General features: G+C 39.0%; 1 protein-coding gene across 7 annotated transcripts in view; it reads left to right on the top strand.

The window, feature by feature from the left end:
- Positions 1-18953, top strand: part of NFIA (nuclear factor I A) — a 373386-nt gene that overhangs the window by 230765 nt on the left and 123668 nt on the right. For all 7 annotated transcript variants that reach the window (XM_049618572.1, XM_049618571.1, XM_049618569.1 and 4 more), the window contains exon 4: positions 16779-16853. In XM_049618572.1, the coding sequence (XP_049474529.1) occupies positions 16779-16853 (75 nt within the window). The remainder of the gene's footprint in view (positions 1-16778; positions 16854-18953) is intronic.

Below are 18953 nucleotides of genomic sequence, written 5' to 3'. Positions count from 1 at the left end.
GAAGGAATATTTATTTTCAAGTTTTACATGTTATTTTATTTCTGCAGGGCCTGTGGATGTTAGATGCTATGATGTTGTCGTGAACAGACAAAATACTATTTATGTGATTCACGAGAGTTTGTTCACAGTGAACACATCTCCTCAGCAACAAAAGGAGATCAGGGAGCCTTGGCCAACGTGTTCACATACATGTACAGACTGATGAGCCAATGTTTGAAATCAGGACTCTTCCAGAAAGTCCAAAGTGTGTCTTTTGTACTTCTGGACCATATGTATGAGCCCTCCCTGCCAACCGAACAGAACAGAGTAGTTCAAATATAATTAATTTTTAAAAATCGACTTCTAACTCTAATATCTGAACTAGATACTCAGGTAAGGGTGAAGGATAGAGGGCATGGCCAGCATTGCAGGGGAATTTAGAAAGAATTGTAATAATCTGGCCGGTAAGAGTTTCCATTCTAATTATAGAGACAGTAAGTCAGTACAGTTGAAGTCGAAATTGTGCAGTATTAAATACCTCATGAGATCCATAAGACACTGTTTATTTTTCATCAAAGGACAATATGGCCCTTCTTGAGAGGTGATCAGAATGTGTGAGGACACGTTTGGTTGTCACAGGAGGGGATGTTGCTGGCAGTCAGTGGTGAAGGCCAAGGATGCTGAGTGTCCTACACTATACAGGTCGTTCGGAGCGTTGGTAGGAGTCCCCCCTCAAAAGGCTGACAACCCTGATGAGAAACACTGAAGAAATTCCGAGAACTCCAGGGCTCTGACTTAGCTAAAGCTGAGTCGAAGATGTGCTTGGTCCATTCTGTGGGTCAAACAAAGATCCTCTTCCCTAAAATGAGGGAAATGGCCTGCATCATAAAGAGCTTCAGTGATCAAAGTCAGTGAAGTGAAACATGTCGATCATTCTTCTGCCTAAAAGGGCAAATTCTTTTAGCATTGATTTAAAGCAATAAGGAATCAAGACCCTTTCTTTAATGATGCTTTCTGATGGCTCTCCATTTATATGGAAGTGAGGAGCTAAAATGTGGAGGCCCTGGACTAGAGAGCGGTGCATTTCAAGATGGTATTTCTACATGTAATGTTAGTATTGTTTATTTTGTATATGCACTTTCATACCACCCAAAATATTTTCACATTTTAAAAAAATTTAAATACTTTTCGTGTGAAAAATACTGGAAAACAAAATTAGATTTCTACCTGTTTTCTCAGACAGGCAGCATGTATTTAGTTACCAATAAGAATTTTTGATACACCAAATTCTTTAAAAATAAAGCATAACTGGGCACACACACACACACACAAAGCAAAAACCAAAAACAACAAAAAAAGTAGCCATTTAAAAAATTTGTCTTTCTCTAAATACTCCTATATATTGTGATTTGAAAAATTAGGTAAAACTTGATCGACTGAGAAAAAATTGACCTAGGGTTCATTTCTACGTTGAGTATCTATAGTTATCACCGTAAAAATGTAAAGCCAAAATTAGTGTCTCCATATGTGGGCTGATTCTTAGCCCATGTAGATGGTCACTGTGCATTTAAAGAATAGATTTATATTTAAAATTATTTTAATAATTATAAATAACTATATTTTTGTAAACATTTGTAAATAAATATAGAACTTGATTTCTAAAATTTAACTCTAGTTATTAAAATAATGGATACTATGTACTCTTATATCCCACTTTAGAAAAACCTAAGAAATGCCAGAGGACTTGCTTTTAATGATAAGTTTTGTGTTACTTGCTTTAGAAAATACTTTTATTTTGCCCAAAAATTCACCCCAAATTATATTATCAACATTGTTATTTAGATGCACACTTCTCTGTGAATAGCTAAGTTATTTACTACTCCATGTCAGAAGAACATAGTTATTTCTACCTGTTGTTTCTTTTTAAAGTTTCTTATATGATTCAAGATCTAAGATCTAAAGAACATAGTTATTATTTATAAGAATAGCTACTCTTTTTTTTAATACATTCTGTGTTTTAGGCTCTTTGCTAAGCATTCTAAGTACCTTATCTCATTATTCCTAACAAACTTACGAGGTAGGAATGACTATTGGTGTCATTTTACAGATGATGAAACTGAGGTTTAGGATATTTAGGATTCTAATTTCCATAATAGTATCCCTCCTGCTCTATTATATGTAAATAATGCCTTGCAAATATAATTTTTTGAAGCACAAGATAAATGAACATGTTGCCGTATCACTCCTGTTACGGGCGAAAAGAAATACATTTCAGGTTTGCCTTGATTTGTGCTTAGCCTAGAGTGTTTGGTTTTTCTGATCACAAATGACTAAATGAAACTGAGTGTGTTTGCTAATTTATTGAAATTAGATATATAATTTATTTAACTTCAAAAGTAAGTCTGGAGAAGCTTGCTCAGTGAGGCAGCATCAGCTGCATTTTGAGCAAACTTTCATAAGCAATGGTCATAACTTGCTGAGAAGAATGGACACTGGCAGGCTGAATCCTTGGTTGCAAGCTGACACTTTAAGGGAATGTTCTTAGCAAAACACTCACTTCAAAGGAAATTAGGTCAGCCTTCTGGAACATTTATCATGTATACCTGTCACCAGCAAGACCCAGTCCTTAAAGTGAACTGAGATCACAAGCATTGGTCCCTTCTGCTCTCAGTTGCAAAGGACACTCTAAACCAATAGTTCTACAAATATCTGAGCTTGGCAGAAACTCCCATAAAACCAAAGCCAGCGCTCATATAGTTGCTGTGGGAATTGAATTCCTTAATACTCTGTTTATAGAATTTTGAAACAGCAAATGGATTCGGTCTGTTCTGAAAAACAATCTGTCCCATGGCTTGTTTGGAATAACATCTAGAGTTGCTATAGATGGATGTAAGCAGACAACCCATGTCTGATTTGGAAGTCAGTTTCACCAGCCTCTGTCTGTCCCATACCTCATAGCCAGGTTGGTTTTTGCCCGACTCGAGGTATTATTTGCATAAAAGAAAGGCCACCTTCTACTGAAGCTAAGGAGTTGCTAATTTGGTATAGAAACTAGAGGAGTTAGCAAAATCCAGAGCTAGAGGAGTTAGCAAAATCTGGAGCAGTAGAAGTTAAGATAGAGTGTATGGTAAAACCAAAACAACACAAATGAGTCATAACCCAATGTCCTTTCAGTAATCATGTGGCATCATTCTGGTGGTTTCAGAACCGTGTCAGCAAGTATGAGGATCCTACAGAGGAATTTGAGATTGTATCTGGGTCGGTTTAGGTGCATTTCTGCTCAATGAATGCCACTCATTGAGAGTGTTGTGGATTGAAATAACCATGTTCAGGGGCGCCTGGGTGGCGCAGTCGGTTAAGCGTCCGACTTCAGCCAGGTCACGATCTCGCGGTCCGTGAGTTTGAGCCCCGCGTCAGGCTCTGGGCTGATGGCTCGGAGCCTGGAGCCTGTTTCCGATTCTGTGTCTCCCTCTCTCTCTGCCCCTCCCCCGTTCATGCTCTGTCTCTCTCTGTCCCAAAAATAAATAAAAAACATTAAAAAAAAATTTTAAAAAAAAAAAAAAAAAAAAAAAAAAGAAATAACCATGTTCACCAAGCAGTCAAATCTCTCTATCTACTAGGTTAAGTTACCTTATCTTCGAGAGGAAATAATTACTTACCTCTTCATATGCTCTTGTTGGGTAAACACATGTATAGACGTCACTACAAATTTGCTAATGAATATGTGAAATTGCTTGAAGGAAAAGATGAAATTATTGACTGTGTGTTTAAGAGTCTATCTATGCATCTCAAGAAGGATAAAAAGACTACGTGGGTAAGAATACATGTTTCATCTCTCTGCCCATTTGTCCTACGTATTGCAAAGACCCACCATTTGGTGCACACTGTACAAATGGTAGCATTAAAAGGGTGAGAGAATGGGGTGCCTGGGTGGCTTGGTCGGTTAAGCATCCGACTTCGGCTCAGGTCATGATCTCACGGTCCGTGAGTTTGAGCCCCGCGTCGGGCTCTGTGCTGACAGCTCAGAGCCTGGAGCCTGTTTCAGATTCTGTGTCTCCCTCTCTCTGATCCTCCCCCGTTCATGCTCTGTCTCTCTCTGTCTCAAAAATAAATAAATGTTAAAAAAATAATTAAAAAAAATAAAAAGATGAGAGAACTACAGTTCCCACTTTCACTGAGCTCTCATTTAAGTCGTGTGTGTGTGTGTGTGTGTGTGTACATGTGTGTGTGACACATCCTTAAACAAAAAAACAAAAAAATGATACCCTATGTGAAATCCCATGATAGGGTTATTTTGAAACTCAGGAGAGAAACTCAAGCACTTTAAGAAGTTTTGTCTTTGAAAAAGTAGGTTGTAAAACAAAGTTGTTTTAACCCTATCCATAAGAAGGATGGGCCGGATACATATGGAAGCTCAGAAGATTGGAGGGGCTGAAGGAGAACGTGGGTATGGAAGAAATCTACCGATGATTTCTTGTTGGAAGAATTAAAAAAAAAAAAAACAAAAAAAAAAACCTTTCATTATCACACTCTATTAAGCCAGGACCAGGAAACAATTTCTAATCAGCACTCCGATCTGGGCAGAGATTGTGCAGTCTTTTGTACGAGGCCTCAGATCCGTGTTCTCTATTCACACATGCTCACTTCCAGCTGTTGTCACTGAAATCCCACATAATCTTTCAAGGTCAAAGGGCAGTCACCCATGGCTGCTGCAGTTAAAAGGTTATGCTGATTTCTGTTGTCAAATATTGGCCCTTTTCTCTTCCAATCACTCCCATTCTACTTTTTTTTAACAAGAAAAATCCAGCCTAGAATTGTATTACATGACTTTAAAGTCTTAAAAGTGTTTCTCCATTGTGCTAACACGACATGGCCTGAACAGTGTAATTCATTCTGTTATATTCACAAAGAATTTTCTGGTACTTCTAAAATACTTTGTGTTTGTGCTAAGCCAGCAAACTTCAAAGTGTAGTGGCCCACACGATTTGTGGCATGCTGTAGTACCTGCAGAAATGTATAATATAGAGTCTATAATTTAATAAACGCTGTGAATTATGGCATCAGTAATTAAGTAATTGCCGGGTAAGCGGGCAAGAATTGCATGAAACGAGTGACTTTTAAAAACATGAAAGCTCTTTGTATTTTGTGGTCGTAAACATTAACTAATTTTATTATATATTTGGAAAACTACATCTACCTGTTTGTAATTTTCGTTTTCTTTCTTTTTGTACTCTTGGACAAGTAATTGCAAGGATTCTTTTAAAATATATCGCTTCAACTCATCAATGATTTTCTTTCCACGCTTGGTGAACCAAAATCAGTGTTGAGTGTCTTAAAATTAGCACATGGCCCCTGGTCATCTTCTTTCCTTGTCATTGCGTGTGTCCTCAGGTGGTTTAGCAAGCAGGGCTCTCTGTAATGTTTCACAGCTGTGTGAATTAAACCTAAAAACGAAGAACAGGACAATGCACATTAAGGTTTTTTCGCTGTTTTACATCCATAAACCGGGGTAGCCTTCAGGTGATTGAGTTTCATGTCTGTTTCAGTTAAGGTAATCAGTTTCTCATGTATTCAGGGAATAAATTTCCTTATTTTTCCTCCAGTATATGTATGAGTTCATAAACAGAAACTGAAGCTATTACAAATAGTTTGATCCATTTGTAGATTACCAGGTATTACTGTCCAAGTTTAGAGAAAACGTTGATTCAGAACATAAAAACAATAAAGTTGCTTAAAAACCCATTAGTTCAACACCAGGTTAATTAAAAAATACTTTTAAAAAGTACCTCTAAGTACATTAAAAACAACAACATAATTTAAAAATATTTATAAAATACTAATTTTATAATGCTTATTATACTTAGGAATTTACTTTTACTTACATGAAGCAAAAATTTTTTTTTCTTTTCTTTAAATTTTTTTATGGTGCTTAAAAAAATTTCTGTAAAGCAAGTGTTTTCTGTGTTCTTATATGCAACTAATTTGTTGGGTCCACTTGCAAAGTATTTATTTCTGCTTGTAACAGGCCCTGTAAATGTAGGATTCCAAATGTTTAGGGACAATGAGGAAATTGGTCTGTTGACCTGACAAGAAAATGAAAGAAAGGATATTTAGCCTTGAGGAGAGAAAATTAGAGGCTGAGGGACTATCTTCAAATACTTGAAGGGTAGCAAAGTAGAAGAGAAATTAGATTTATTCTGGCCTGTTCCAGAGGATAAAATTGAGGTAAAGAGGAGAAGTTATGGGAAGGCAAACTTACCTTTGTTACAATGCAATGATGATTGCTCTGTTACTATACGATCTTTAGAATATCTTTGCTTCTAGTTCATTCCACATTGTCATGCATTCAGTATTTCCAAGCATGCAAATAAGTAAAAATCATTTTTCACTTTTTATTTAGATGTTTTGCTGTTAGACATCGTCCTTTAATTAAGTGCTTAATCCTGTAACTCAAACTCATAAAACCTCTTTATGTGAAGTCATTGAGCAGTCAAATTTAATTTAATGAAATACTACACTTCCCTTATTAAGTGCAGGAATTGGTGAAAAGATATGATAAGGCCTTTGGGTTAGACTGGATAATCAAGTCTCCGGTATTATTTATGATGGATTAAAAACCAATAACATTTATTATATAAAGAGAACTAAAGGAACCTGTGTTCTAATCCTAAATTCTGCCACTAGCTGTGTGACCTTCAGCAAGTCACTTAACCTCTCTGAGCATAAGCTTCCTTTCTTTATAAAATCAGACTACTGCCAACTACACAGAGCTGCAGCAGGAATTGGAGCTAATATGTCTAAGTTGCTTAGCAGGGGGCCAAACACATAAATACCAGATAAAGGAAAGCTATACTTTTGATGAAAATTAATATGATCTTGAGACATTCTGGGAATGAATTTTCAGATAAGCAGCCTACCTTACAACACCTGTCACTGGCTGGATCCACTTTCCTAATGTAGGTATGTTAAACCTACATGTCCTTCGCCCTTGAATTAAAGTGTGAATTTGCTTGAAGAGCTCAGATTCTACTTTTCCCTCAGCACATCAGTACCTAAACCAAGTGGGGAAAATGGGAAAAGGAGAACAATCTAGCTGAAGAACAACATTTGCCAAAAATAAGTGGTATCCTTGTCAAGTTAGTCGAGAAATAGGGAGTTGAGTAATACTAAGAAACTCTATTTATTGCAGGAACTCTCAGAGGCTTTAACATGTGAATATTTGTTGTCATTCTCCAAGGGTGGGTATGATTGTGTTTCCTGAGTTTATTTTACTATGGAAATCTTCATTTTATGTATACGTGTATCTTTGTACTTATTTGCTTGTGGTGGAGGATTTGGGGAGACTGTTGCACATAAAACATTTTGGGAAGTACTGAGATGAATTCCAACGTGAAGGATAGAATGTATCAAAATTTGGAGAACAGCAGGTGGGATATCTTGGCTTGCCACATAGAGAGCATATATTTGGGTAGTATTGGAAATATATCTTAAACACTGGAAAGGTGTACCACAGGACAGATCTTGAAGGGCTTTAAATACCTAGCAAAGGAGTCTAAACTTAGTTCTCAAAGAAATCATGAAAAACTGATGGGCTTTTTTTTTTTTTTTTTTTTTGTTTAATCATCAGACAAAAGACACCAACCATCCATCCATTCTCTCCTTACTGTGCTAGCAGATTAACGTGGAGAGAAAATGCCTAACAGGCATCACAAATTTATGTGCCTACAGGGGCCTTACAGATCATTAAATAAATGAAATACAATAAAGAGTATTGGGGAGTGTGGTACATTTGTAAGCTCATGCCCAGTTTAAAAACATCCATATGTAAAAAAAAAAAAAAAGAAAAAAGAAAAAAAATTAGTACTGTGCTAGCCAAGCAAAATCTGTCCGCAGACCAGAATTGGCCTGTGGGCTGCTAATTTGCAACACTTTAGATTCTAAAGGGAAAGGTTGGCATTTGTTGGTTAAGGTAAGTAGTAGGCTGCTATAACGAAGAGAAAAAAAATACAGTGGTTTAAGTACACTAAAATCTCTTTTTCTTTTTTTAAAATTTACTTTAATTTTTTTTATTTTTTGAGAGACAGAAAGCACGTGAGCCAGGGAGGGGCAGCGGGAGAGAGAATCTATTTGTTTAAAGTTTATTTATTTATTTTGAGACAGAGAGCAAGCAGGGGAGGGGCAGAGAGAAAAGGAGGGAGAGGACCCCAAGCAGGCACCGCACTGTCAGTGCAGAGCCCGATGTGGGGCTCGAACTCATGAAGCGCGAGATCATGACCTGAGCTGAAATCAAGAGCTTAAACTGACTGAGCCACCCAGGTGCCCTGAATGAAAGGGAGAGAGAGAGAATCTTAAGCAGGTTGGTTCCATACTCAGCACAGAGCCCCATGTGGGGCTTGATCCCACAACCCCGGGATCATGACCTGGGCCAAAATCAAGAGTCGGACGCTCAACCGACTGAGCACCCCCAGGCGCCCCTCTTTTTCTTTTTGTCAACTCTTCCAGGTGAGCAGGCTGAGTGGGCAGGGTGGTTCTACTTCACACTGTCATTCAGGGTCCCCTGCCCCTTTGCTCCCTCTGCCTTACTGCTCTGCCCTCCCATGGGCACTGTCTTTGTCTTCATGGTTGACACTGCTCTAGCTCATAAAAAGAAGAAAGAGTGTCTAGGGCAGGAATTTCTTTTCAGACAGGTTGGGTAGGAGTTGATTGTATCACTTCCGTTGACTTTCCAAGTAGTGGCCACTTCTGACTGTAAAAGAGGCTGAGAACTATGGTCTGTAACTGTCAGTCAAGGATATGTATGGACAACCAGCAGGCTTGACACAGGACATTGCAAGAGTCTTTGCTATAGCCTTTCCTAGAAAGGTCTTATAAAAAGACCCCATTTTGTTTGTTTGTTTGTTTGTTTATATGGTTATATGCTTATTTGTTTGGTTATTTATTTATTTACTTACATTTATTTATTTAAGTTCAAGTTATTTAACATACAGTGTAGTATCGGTTTCAGGAGTAGAACCCAGTGGTTCACCACTTGCATATAACACCCAGTGCTCATCCCAAAAAGGGCCTCCTTAATGCCCAGCACCCATGTAGCCTATCCCCCCACCTGCCTCCCCTCCAGCAACCCTCAGTGTGTTCTCTGTATTTAAGAGTCTCTTCTGGTCTGCCTCCCTCCCTGTTTTTATTTTTCATTCCTTTCCCCGTGTTCATGTGTTTTTGTTTCTTAAATTCCACATATGAGTGAAATCATATGGTATTTTTTATTTTTTTATTTTTAGAGAGAGAGAGAGAGAGAGCACAAGCCGGGGAGAGGGGCAGAGGGAAAGGAAGATAGAGAGAGAGAGAATCTCAAGCAGGCTCCATGCTCAGCACAGAGCCCAATGCGGGGCTCTATCCCACGACCCTGAGATCATGACCTGAGCCGAAAATCAAGAGTTCAACATTCAACCATCTGAGTTACCCAGGCACCCCTAAAAAGACCCAATTTTGGATAAATACATTAGTGAAATCTTGGTGTAAACATGTTTCTTAGCTAGGAGCATATCCCCCCCCCCCATCAGCCCCCAATAGTAAAGACCTTGTGGTGTTTCTTCTTGAATCCCCAGGGCCTAGGACTGTGCTTGACACATAATAGACATCCGGTACATATTTGCACATAATAGACATCCGGTACATATTTGATGAATGAAAGCGGTAAACCAAATATTGACTTTATGGATATGGCAGAACAAACAAATTAAAAACACAGATTAGTGTTGTGTTTTTATCGAATAATAATTAGATAATAGTACCTGAGCAGGGCAGGGAAATTTGGGGCAACAAAAAAAGGAACCAACAGTACATAAGTCCCACGACCCATACTTCTAAAACCTTATCTTGTCTCACTCTCCTTTTCAGCTAAGCCTACGTTATTCCCATACTAGAGACAGTTCCTTGCTATGTTGTGATAAACCAAAATGACAATCATGACATATCCAAATGCATTTATAACAACCCTTTTCATCTGAGATTCTCAAAACACAAAGAAATGTTATTTCTTTGTTTTACACATTCTCAGACACAACTTTCTAGACATAGAAGTATTATGGTCTCATTGCCGGTCCAACAACCTATGTCATTCTTTTCATGTTTACTGTAAGCAGACTACTGAGTGAAATCTCCACCGTTGTAAAGATTAATCACACAAACAGAACATCTATATATTTTTATTACTACTGCATTCTTTTTAGTAGATGTCTGAATTTTTGGCATTTGTTGTAATATTAGGAATTATTCTAAAAATAAATAATATCTCAAGTGTTATCCACGAATGGCAGAATAATTTAAGTCGTCAATGTATAGTCAAAAATGAGACCCAAAGTTTAGAATTTGGGCTTACTGGACCACCCCATCTTTTAAACACCTGTTTTCTGGGGCACCTGGGTGGCTCTGTCGGTTGAGGATCTGACTTTGGCTCAGGTCATGATCTTAACGGTTGGTGAGTTCAAGCCCCACATCAGGCTCTCTGCTCTAAGGACAGAGCTCGCTTCGCATCCTCTGCCTCCCTCTCTCTGTCTCTCTCTCTCTCTCTCTCTCTAGCTCTGTCTCTCAAAAATAAATGAAAACATTAAAAAAAATGTTTAAACCCTGTTTTCTAAGATATTCCAAATCTTGGGGAGCCTGGGTGGCTCAGTCGGTTGAGCGTCCGACTTCGGTTCAGGTCATGATCTCACTGTGGTTCAGTTCAAGCCCCGCGTCGGGCTCTGTGCCGACAGCTCAGAGGCTGGAGCCTGCTTCGGATTCTGTGTCTCCCTCTCTCTGCCCCTCCCCTGCTCGCACACTGTCTCTCTCTCTCTCAAAAATAAATAAACATTCAGATACTCCAAATCAAGAGGACAGAAGTAAGGTGTCACTGGAGGTGAGCCAAGAATAATTTGCACTGTGCTTTAGAGGGCTACTAAGTCAGGGTACCTCGAGTCGCTCATCTGGATCAGTAAATGAATATTTCTTACACACCTAGACCAAGTGACTGTGCTGAGCTCTGTGGACAATGTACAATCACAACCTACAACCCTGCCTTGCTGGTTTTTTTGTACCAGTGTGGAGCTAAGACAGATAAGGTAACTCTCATGTAAGGTAGAAAGAGGCTATGACGTGAGACAGGTAGGGTAGAAGTTCTCCTCAACAGTGTTGGCTGAGCACATGTGAAGTGCCCCGACTGTAGGGAATGGGGAAAGTGTAAGAGCCACATTCCCTTTCCGTAGGTGGCTCATAGGCCAGTGGGAAGGTTATGCAAGGAGAAATTAAGTCGTGAAGGTAGACTTTTCTTTAGAGGACGAGCATGTAACTTCTGTGAGAGCAGTGTCCTCAGGATGTAGTCAGGGTCTGTCATCTCTAATACTTTCGTGATATAAATGCATGAGAACAAGGGGAACCTTTTTCCTTTGGAGGAGCCCAGACGCACAAATGTGGAAAAGCCCGGTCCTTGGCTTATCTTTTCCTAGTGATGGAACCTTATTTACCAAGGGGAGAATAGAATAGAGAGGCATTCTTTTTGATGAAATGACCTGTGTATTGCAGTTTGCATCCTAATTAGCCAGATGAGATTTGATGATTCAGAGCTGAGAGCCCTTTGCTTAACAAGACAAACAGAAATACCATCTAGTGTGTAAACTTTCTTCCTTAGATATATCCTCTGCTTCATAGACATTCAAATTTCCTTTCAAGGCCAACCCTCTGGATGGTTGTCCCCAGCTGTTTCTTCCCCTCGACCTCTGAACAGTTCTGCAAGGTCACCTGTCTCTGCAAATCGAACTTGTTTCCTTCCCTGCCTGTTAAAAGGTAGATAGATGTTCAGTCCCTTCACGAGATGAGATTTGGTCCCCATACTGTGGCATTTTCCCTAATAACTGCTGATATCATCGAGGCAAAGAGAACTGCTTTTCCTAACCACCCATAAAAGAATTTAGCTTTTTATATTTCTGCCTCTCTTAGAAAGCCTCATCTCCCCACTGTGAGTATGGCTGACTCCAAGGTGTTGAAATCTATACTCTAATTGGGAATTCACTGAACAAGACTTCAGTGAATGAACTTTTTTGGCCATTTCCTATACAATGAAAAAGATTCTGCTCCTCCTCTGAAACTACAATACAGTTGCTTCTGAGCAGTAGTTCAGGATTGGAGGAGATCACTGCGAAGTTCGGGTTTTCAGCTAAGACATATTTAACAAAAGTATGTTTTGCGCTCATTTCTGAGAGGCTGTATTCAAAATGTAAATCTTGGGACCTTTCAGGGATGTTTAATCAGCTTTCCAACCGAGGATCTTTTCATGTGAATGTTGAAGGTTGGAATTACTGGAATTGACCTTTTTATTTTCTTTTCCATTTTTCTCTCATCTGGCAATAAAGTAGAACACCCAGATTAGTGTTATTTCCCTGCAAGTCATTTTTATGACTTGGTTTGTGTTAGTGAGAACGAAATATTAATCTGCTCAGGTTTGCTTAGTAATTACATTAGACGTGTCACTTTTTCCATCATTTCTTAGGTTTCATTTCTCGTTGCTGTCTTCCTCTAGAGTTCACCAGCGGGTTTCCAAATAATTGGTGAAGGAACAAAACTAGTTTCATAGTCCCTCCAAGTTCCATGGAATGTTTACAGAGACCTTTCCCCAGGGACCCTTTATAGACAAGATGGTCACATCAGGGCTTGTACAATCATTCTACTTTTTATTTTATTTTTTCTGATTATTATACATCCACATATAGTTCGCCTTCTAAATTATACACATTCTACTAAAATAAGCCTGAGGGAGCAGGTTGCTGAGAGCACAAGGAGGATCCCGTTGTGATTTTTGTGGCGACTTTATCAGGATCACACGAGATTCTAGTTGAAGCTTGGGATTAGACTCTTTCGGGGGCGGGGCTTATGTCCATTAAATCATGCTGCCCTTTAACACTCTAGTTTAACTCAGTCCCCCCAAAATAGGGACCACAATCACAGTAGGACAACCCCCAGACATTTCTCAGCAGAGGACCTGATGGCACCTTCTTGATTGGAAGCTCTACCCTGCATGGATGGTCTCCTCAGTCCTTGTCCTCCTTAGTCTGGAGGGATGGTTTGGATTTTTCATTTTAATAGTTTTCAGATGTACAGTAGCTCCATCTTAGTTCAAACTGTATTGCTAGAGATGAGAGAGAGAAAGAGACAGAAATAAGTTTTGTCAACATTTCTATAAAAAGGAAAATAAACATCCTCAAGCCCAAATTGAGTTGTTTTCCCTCAGAGGCACCTCTGGAGTGCTTACTGCCGACCAGGCACTGTGTTAGGGACCTGGGGGGCCTGGAGACACAGAAGATGCTCTTTCTCACAGGGCTCACAGCCTAATATGAGAAAAAGACAAAATGACAGTTCAGTGGGCTAGCTCCTAGATGAGAGCCATACTCTGCAGACCTGGTCAATATTGAGGAAAGAGAAAAGGAGTCTTTGCCAGCAGTGCAGGTGAGCAGAGAAGGCTTTTCATAGAACGACAATAAGGCTGAGTCCTAAAGGACAAGTGGGAGGTTGGCCAGGCAAAGAGTAGGAAGGACAGACAGTCTGGGAAGAGGGAACAGTGTGGGGAGAGGAGTGAACCAGGGCCATGGTAGAAAAGGCATTCCCTTAGGCCCAAGGGGGTAGGGCTAGAAGAGAGAGAGAGAGAAGAGATTTTTTAGAAAATGAACCTAGAGAGGAAAAGAGATGCTATGTCAAGAGTGGTATGCCATATGATGGAATTTATACTGTGCCCTGAGTTCTCTGTGGGGCTCTGGCAAGATTTCTGACAGGGCAGTGAGCTCTGAATGCATTGGATTTATCTCAGATTACCCAGCATCTCATTCTTTCTTACCCCAGGGCCTTTGCAAATTACTAATCCTTCTGCCTGAAGAGCTCTTTCCCCATCTTTTCATGACTTTCTCTGGTATTTTTCAGATGTCAGCTCTTAAGAGACACCTTGTCTGACCACCCTTTCTAAAGTGTTTCCTAATTGTTTCCTTCATTTCATTTATACCATTTATAATTTTTAAATTTATTCATTTGTTTTATGTGTTCAGCTGTCTCTAATCTTAGACTATAAACTCCCTGAATGTAGGGACTGTATCTAGAACACCTAGCACAATGCCTGAATCACAGTAGGTGCCCCCAAAATATTTGTGGAATAAATAAATGAGCCTTCAGATTTGCCTGTGAGGGACAGCTCTAGCTGCAGATTGGACAGTGGACTAAGGAGAAACCAAGACTGATAATAGAAAACATAGTTAGGAGGCTGCCCCATCTGTCTGGTGAGAATCGGGAAATGTCTGGGCCAGTCATGGAGGGAGTGGAAATGGAGATGTACTTGGAGTCAAGAAATGGTAAAGAGTGGAATCAGTGAGGAGTAGTTGGATGTGGGTTTTATAAGAAGCAAGAGTTAGGGATGGCCCCAAAACATAGAAAGCATGATGGTGGTAGATGGTTCACTAAAGGAGGAAATTCCATAGAGTCAGAACAGATTTTGGGGAGAGAAGAAAATGAGCTCAACTTTGGACATGTTGGGTTTGAGGATACCTGTAGGCTATCTGGGTTTAAATATCCAATAAACATTTTGAGAGAGATCTTGGTAAACGGCCAAGATTTGAGAGTCATTGGCCGACAGAGTCATTCATCCACTCATTGAACAAATACTCACTAACTGCTTTGTCCCAGGCATTAAATACAGTGGTGAATGAAACAAACATTATTCTAGTTTTTGGAAACATCCCAGTCAAGACTGGTGACTGGTATCATGGAAATAGAGGAACTAGCTTAGGAATACACCTTTTGAGCACAAACCCCGGGGAACACCACATCTAAGAGGTGACCTTACAAAAGAAAAGGGGCCATCAAGAGATGATAGTTTGAATGAGCGCAGGTGTTTCTCCCTCCCAAGTCCTTGCACCCAACTAAACTTAGTTTTCAAAATATAGTGCTTGCTTTTTTGGTGGCAGGATTGAAGTACACGTGTTCCCATTCACTCTGTACAGAAATTCTTGTTGAGTTGTCCTTAAGGAATTCCAAAGGTTGGAACTGAGACAAGAATCAGCCCGCAAGCAAGAGACACAGGCAGAGATAAACAAGAGCTGGAAGTCAACCCAGAGTTTCCCATTCAACTATGCATTTCCTTGTCCTTGTTAGATGTGTTTTAAGTCAAACTTAATGTACATTTTGGTTGGATTCCCTTTGTCAGAGTCCGTGGGGTTAATGCAATGTCAATGTCGTCACAATAGAAAGAGATGTTATAGTCTGTTTTGCCAAGACCAGTTTAGAGAATTTTGACTTATTTGCTTATTTTTACTTCTCAATTGTCTTAATCCAAGAGACAACACCTCAGGTGCTTACCAAATAAAAGTCAATCAAAGACCTGGGTGGGAGTTGTTTTGAGAGTTGAAATTTCTTAAGCACATCTTCAAGTGAAAGTTTGCCCATTTACTTTAAAACGCAATTTGTATGTAGCTACTGCACATTCTAAAAATTAGAGCTGTTTTATCTGAAATATCATAGATTATGTTTGATACAAAAATTAACTGAAAAAATTTTAAACTCAGCAAAAACAAAAATATCTTTCTAATTCTAATGCAACCAAAAGAAAAAGAATAATTTGTACATACCTTTATAATTCTCCAAACATAGTGATTTGTTGCATGTGTTTATGTGTGTGACATTTAATGAATTTATTGGTGTATAAACCATGCCACAGGTAAATTTGCTTCTGCTTAGTAGTGGGTAAAATCTATTTTTTATCAGTAAATCTTATATATGGACTGTTTGTCATGTATTCAGTGTTTCTTATGTTGCATTTCTTAAGGTATGTTTCTAATACCAAAGGAGAGTTGTTTTTGAAAATCCCTTCGGCCAGCTTCTTGTTTGGCCCTAATTTTAAAGCAGGTGATTATGCTAACCCTATAGACAGATCTCAGCTAGATTTTACCTATGTGAGACTCCAAATCAGAAAACTTGAGAGGCAGAGAAAGAAACAACATATCATAAATTATGGATTCCTTGCTATTTATAAGTTTTATATTCCTAAATGCACCATAAAAATAAATAAGCAGTTGATAAGAGATGTAATAGATATGTTAAAGGAATTAATTATATCCAGCAAAAATAAAACAGATGCAAATTCAAAGATTGCCATTTCGAACCATTGATTTATTATCTTTTCTAAAAAAAAAAAAAGGACTCAACCCACCCACTCATGAAAAAACTCTTTTGTTTGTGCTCAGAAGACTTTGTTTTCACGTTTCAAGGGTTGGGGTTTGCTTTTTCTACAATGGCTTTTTAAAGATTCACCCTGTGGTGCCTCTAAAAATGAAGAGAACATCCTTAAATCTTATTTGATTTGAATGAATGGATAGCTAATGCTGATCAGATGTTTCTTTAGAGAATAATGTTTAAAAACTGGTATGGAACTTAGGTATCCTGGCTGATTCATAGGTAGGCTGTTTTCATCCCAGCTGTGAAGGTCTCAGAGATCAGCCAAGGTAACCATTTATTTTAAATCTTCTTTTGTTTCACATTTCCTGTTGTTTTTTTTTTTTTTTTGACCATTTCAAAAATCACCCAGTTGTGTCATAGCTTTCCATGACCCCCAGATTCAAACCAAAAAACCATCTATATAACGAAGTGACTGTACCCTCCCACGTAAACTCTAAGTAGAGCAGAATATGAAATTAGACCTTGCTTTTTTTAATCACAATGAAACTAATATTTAGAATTCTCTTGTCAAATGTCTTCTATTTATGACACTGTTTCTTTTGTTTTTGTTTCCCCAGGACATTTGGGCTTCCAGGACAGTTTTGTCACATCAGGTGTTTTTAGTGTGACTGAGCTAGTAAGAGTGTCACAGAGTAAGTATAATTTTGCTTTGATTTGGTACACATTTGCCTTGGGTTTGTGCTTACTTTCTGCCTGGGCCTCCTAGAGACATAAATAGCTTTCAGAATCCCTTTTTCATTCACCCATTGGAAGAATTTCGCCACGCAGTTTATTTGACAGCCAAGAATTTAAATCAGGAAAAATTAAATATCATTTTAATGTGAGACATAGGGAAAGAACTGAAATCCTGACTGTCTCACATATTCCCTACTTTATAGTGTGAACCTGGTTAAAAAAATTTTGAGTCTTCCCTGATTTCTAAGAAATTCTGCATTTTAAAAGAATTTGTTTTTGACCTTTAAAGAATGCTAATGCCCTCAGCATGAGTGACACAGTACAGCATGATCATTACCCTGTTGTCAATAATCACCAACAACAATGAATTAAGAGTACCTGTCACCACCCTGTTCCATTGATCAAAAGGGTCATTGATTATATTTTTGCTATGACATAATCCAGACAGTCCAAGGAGAAGATACAGGATATTCTGTCTCTGTGTTTCTCTCCCTCAGTCTCTCTGTCTCTGTCAGTCATACACACACACACACACACACACACACACACACACTGTTGCCTTCCCTCAAAAAACATCTCTGTTTTTATTTAAATGCATACCTACAATGACTATAGTGTCATAGGTGGCAATAACAAGAGGAAAATTTAAATATCAAATGTTACAATTTTACTTTTCATTCCTCTCCTACTTCAAAATACTGCTTATAGATAAAATTTACAATGTCAACATTGGTTTCGAACTGCATCAAATCCTTTGTGGAGTGAGGTGGAGTAAAAATAAATATTTTCATTTCAAGTCCATACCCCCCATTCACTTCATTACAGTCTTGCAAATTTGACCAAGTAAACCAGTCAATCTCTGACAAGATGTTGGGTCACGCAAGCCACGCCATCCCAATCGCACAAGCTCAGATTCTCTCTCCTCTTATTTCTTAACGCTGGAAGGCTGTGAAGAATCCAGAAAGTGGGATATAAGACGTGGGGGCAGAGGATGTGGAGTTTGAGGGATAGATTAAAAAAAAAATCCAATGACTGTTGAGCAGTCACTATCTGCCAGACGCTGTGTTTTCATGTGTGTTATATAAATTAATCTTTGCCATAAACTTGTTAGGTAAGTACTTACACTCATTTTCACAAATGAGTTAAATTGGGGGTCTATTTAAGTCATTCACCAAAGTCAAATAGTGGGCAAATAGTTAAAGCTAAGTCTGTGTCTTACAGATGTGTACTCTTGCATGGGCCCAAAGGAACTTGAGAAAGTGTACAATGTGAGACTAGACAAGGAGACTAGGGGAAAGATAACTTTGTGGATGAGAATTCTGGCAGTTGGGACCCTCGGTTGATCCTGGGGGTGTTCTGGTGTTAGGGAGGTGGAACCATAGGGAATGAGGTGTTAGGAGCAGTGAGGGTATGAGTTGGAATGGAGACGTTGCTTCCATGCTATCAAGTATGCTTCAAGTATCAACCGGTGAGGAAGAGACTAGATTAGGTTGGAAGATATGTGCCTAGCACAGCTGACTAGCCAGTCATTTGCCATGGATAAATAATGCAATTTTTTAAAACTGTTTTTCACTGGGGCACTGGGTGGCTCAGTCAGTTAGATGTCTGACTTCGGCTCACGTCATGATCTCACAGTTCGTGGGTTCAGACCCCGTGTCAGGCTCTGTGCTGACAGCCCAGAGCCTGGAGCCTGCTTCGGGTTCTGTGTCTCCCTCTCTCTCTTTGCCCCTCCCCTGCTCACTCTCTGTCCCTCAAAAATAAGTAAACATTAAAAAAAAGGTTTTTTTGAATAAAATTGTTTTTCACTTTGTAAGACTTAAAAAGGACCGCTATCCCACATTTTCTTATAACTTTAATAATAATAGTAATGTAGAATATATGCCTTTCAGAGGGTAATTATCGTAATGGCATTCCAGGTAAATACATTCCTTGAGCCCTTACTTAACTCTAGGATTGGAGCGCTCGAGCTTTTTATTCTACCCTGGCTGCTGTAATGCTTACATTTGGTCTTCATTACCATCAGTGTCCCAAGGCCTGGATGTTGTATGAGAAGGCCC

Source organism: Panthera uncia, assembly GCF_023721935.1.
Source record: "Panthera uncia isolate 11264 chromosome C1 unlocalized genomic scaffold, Puncia_PCG_1.0 HiC_scaffold_4, whole genome shotgun sequence".
NCBI classification, from domain to species: Eukaryota; Metazoa; Chordata; class Mammalia; order Carnivora; family Felidae; genus Panthera; species Panthera uncia.
This window is presented reverse-complemented; position numbering and strand designations above follow the sequence as displayed.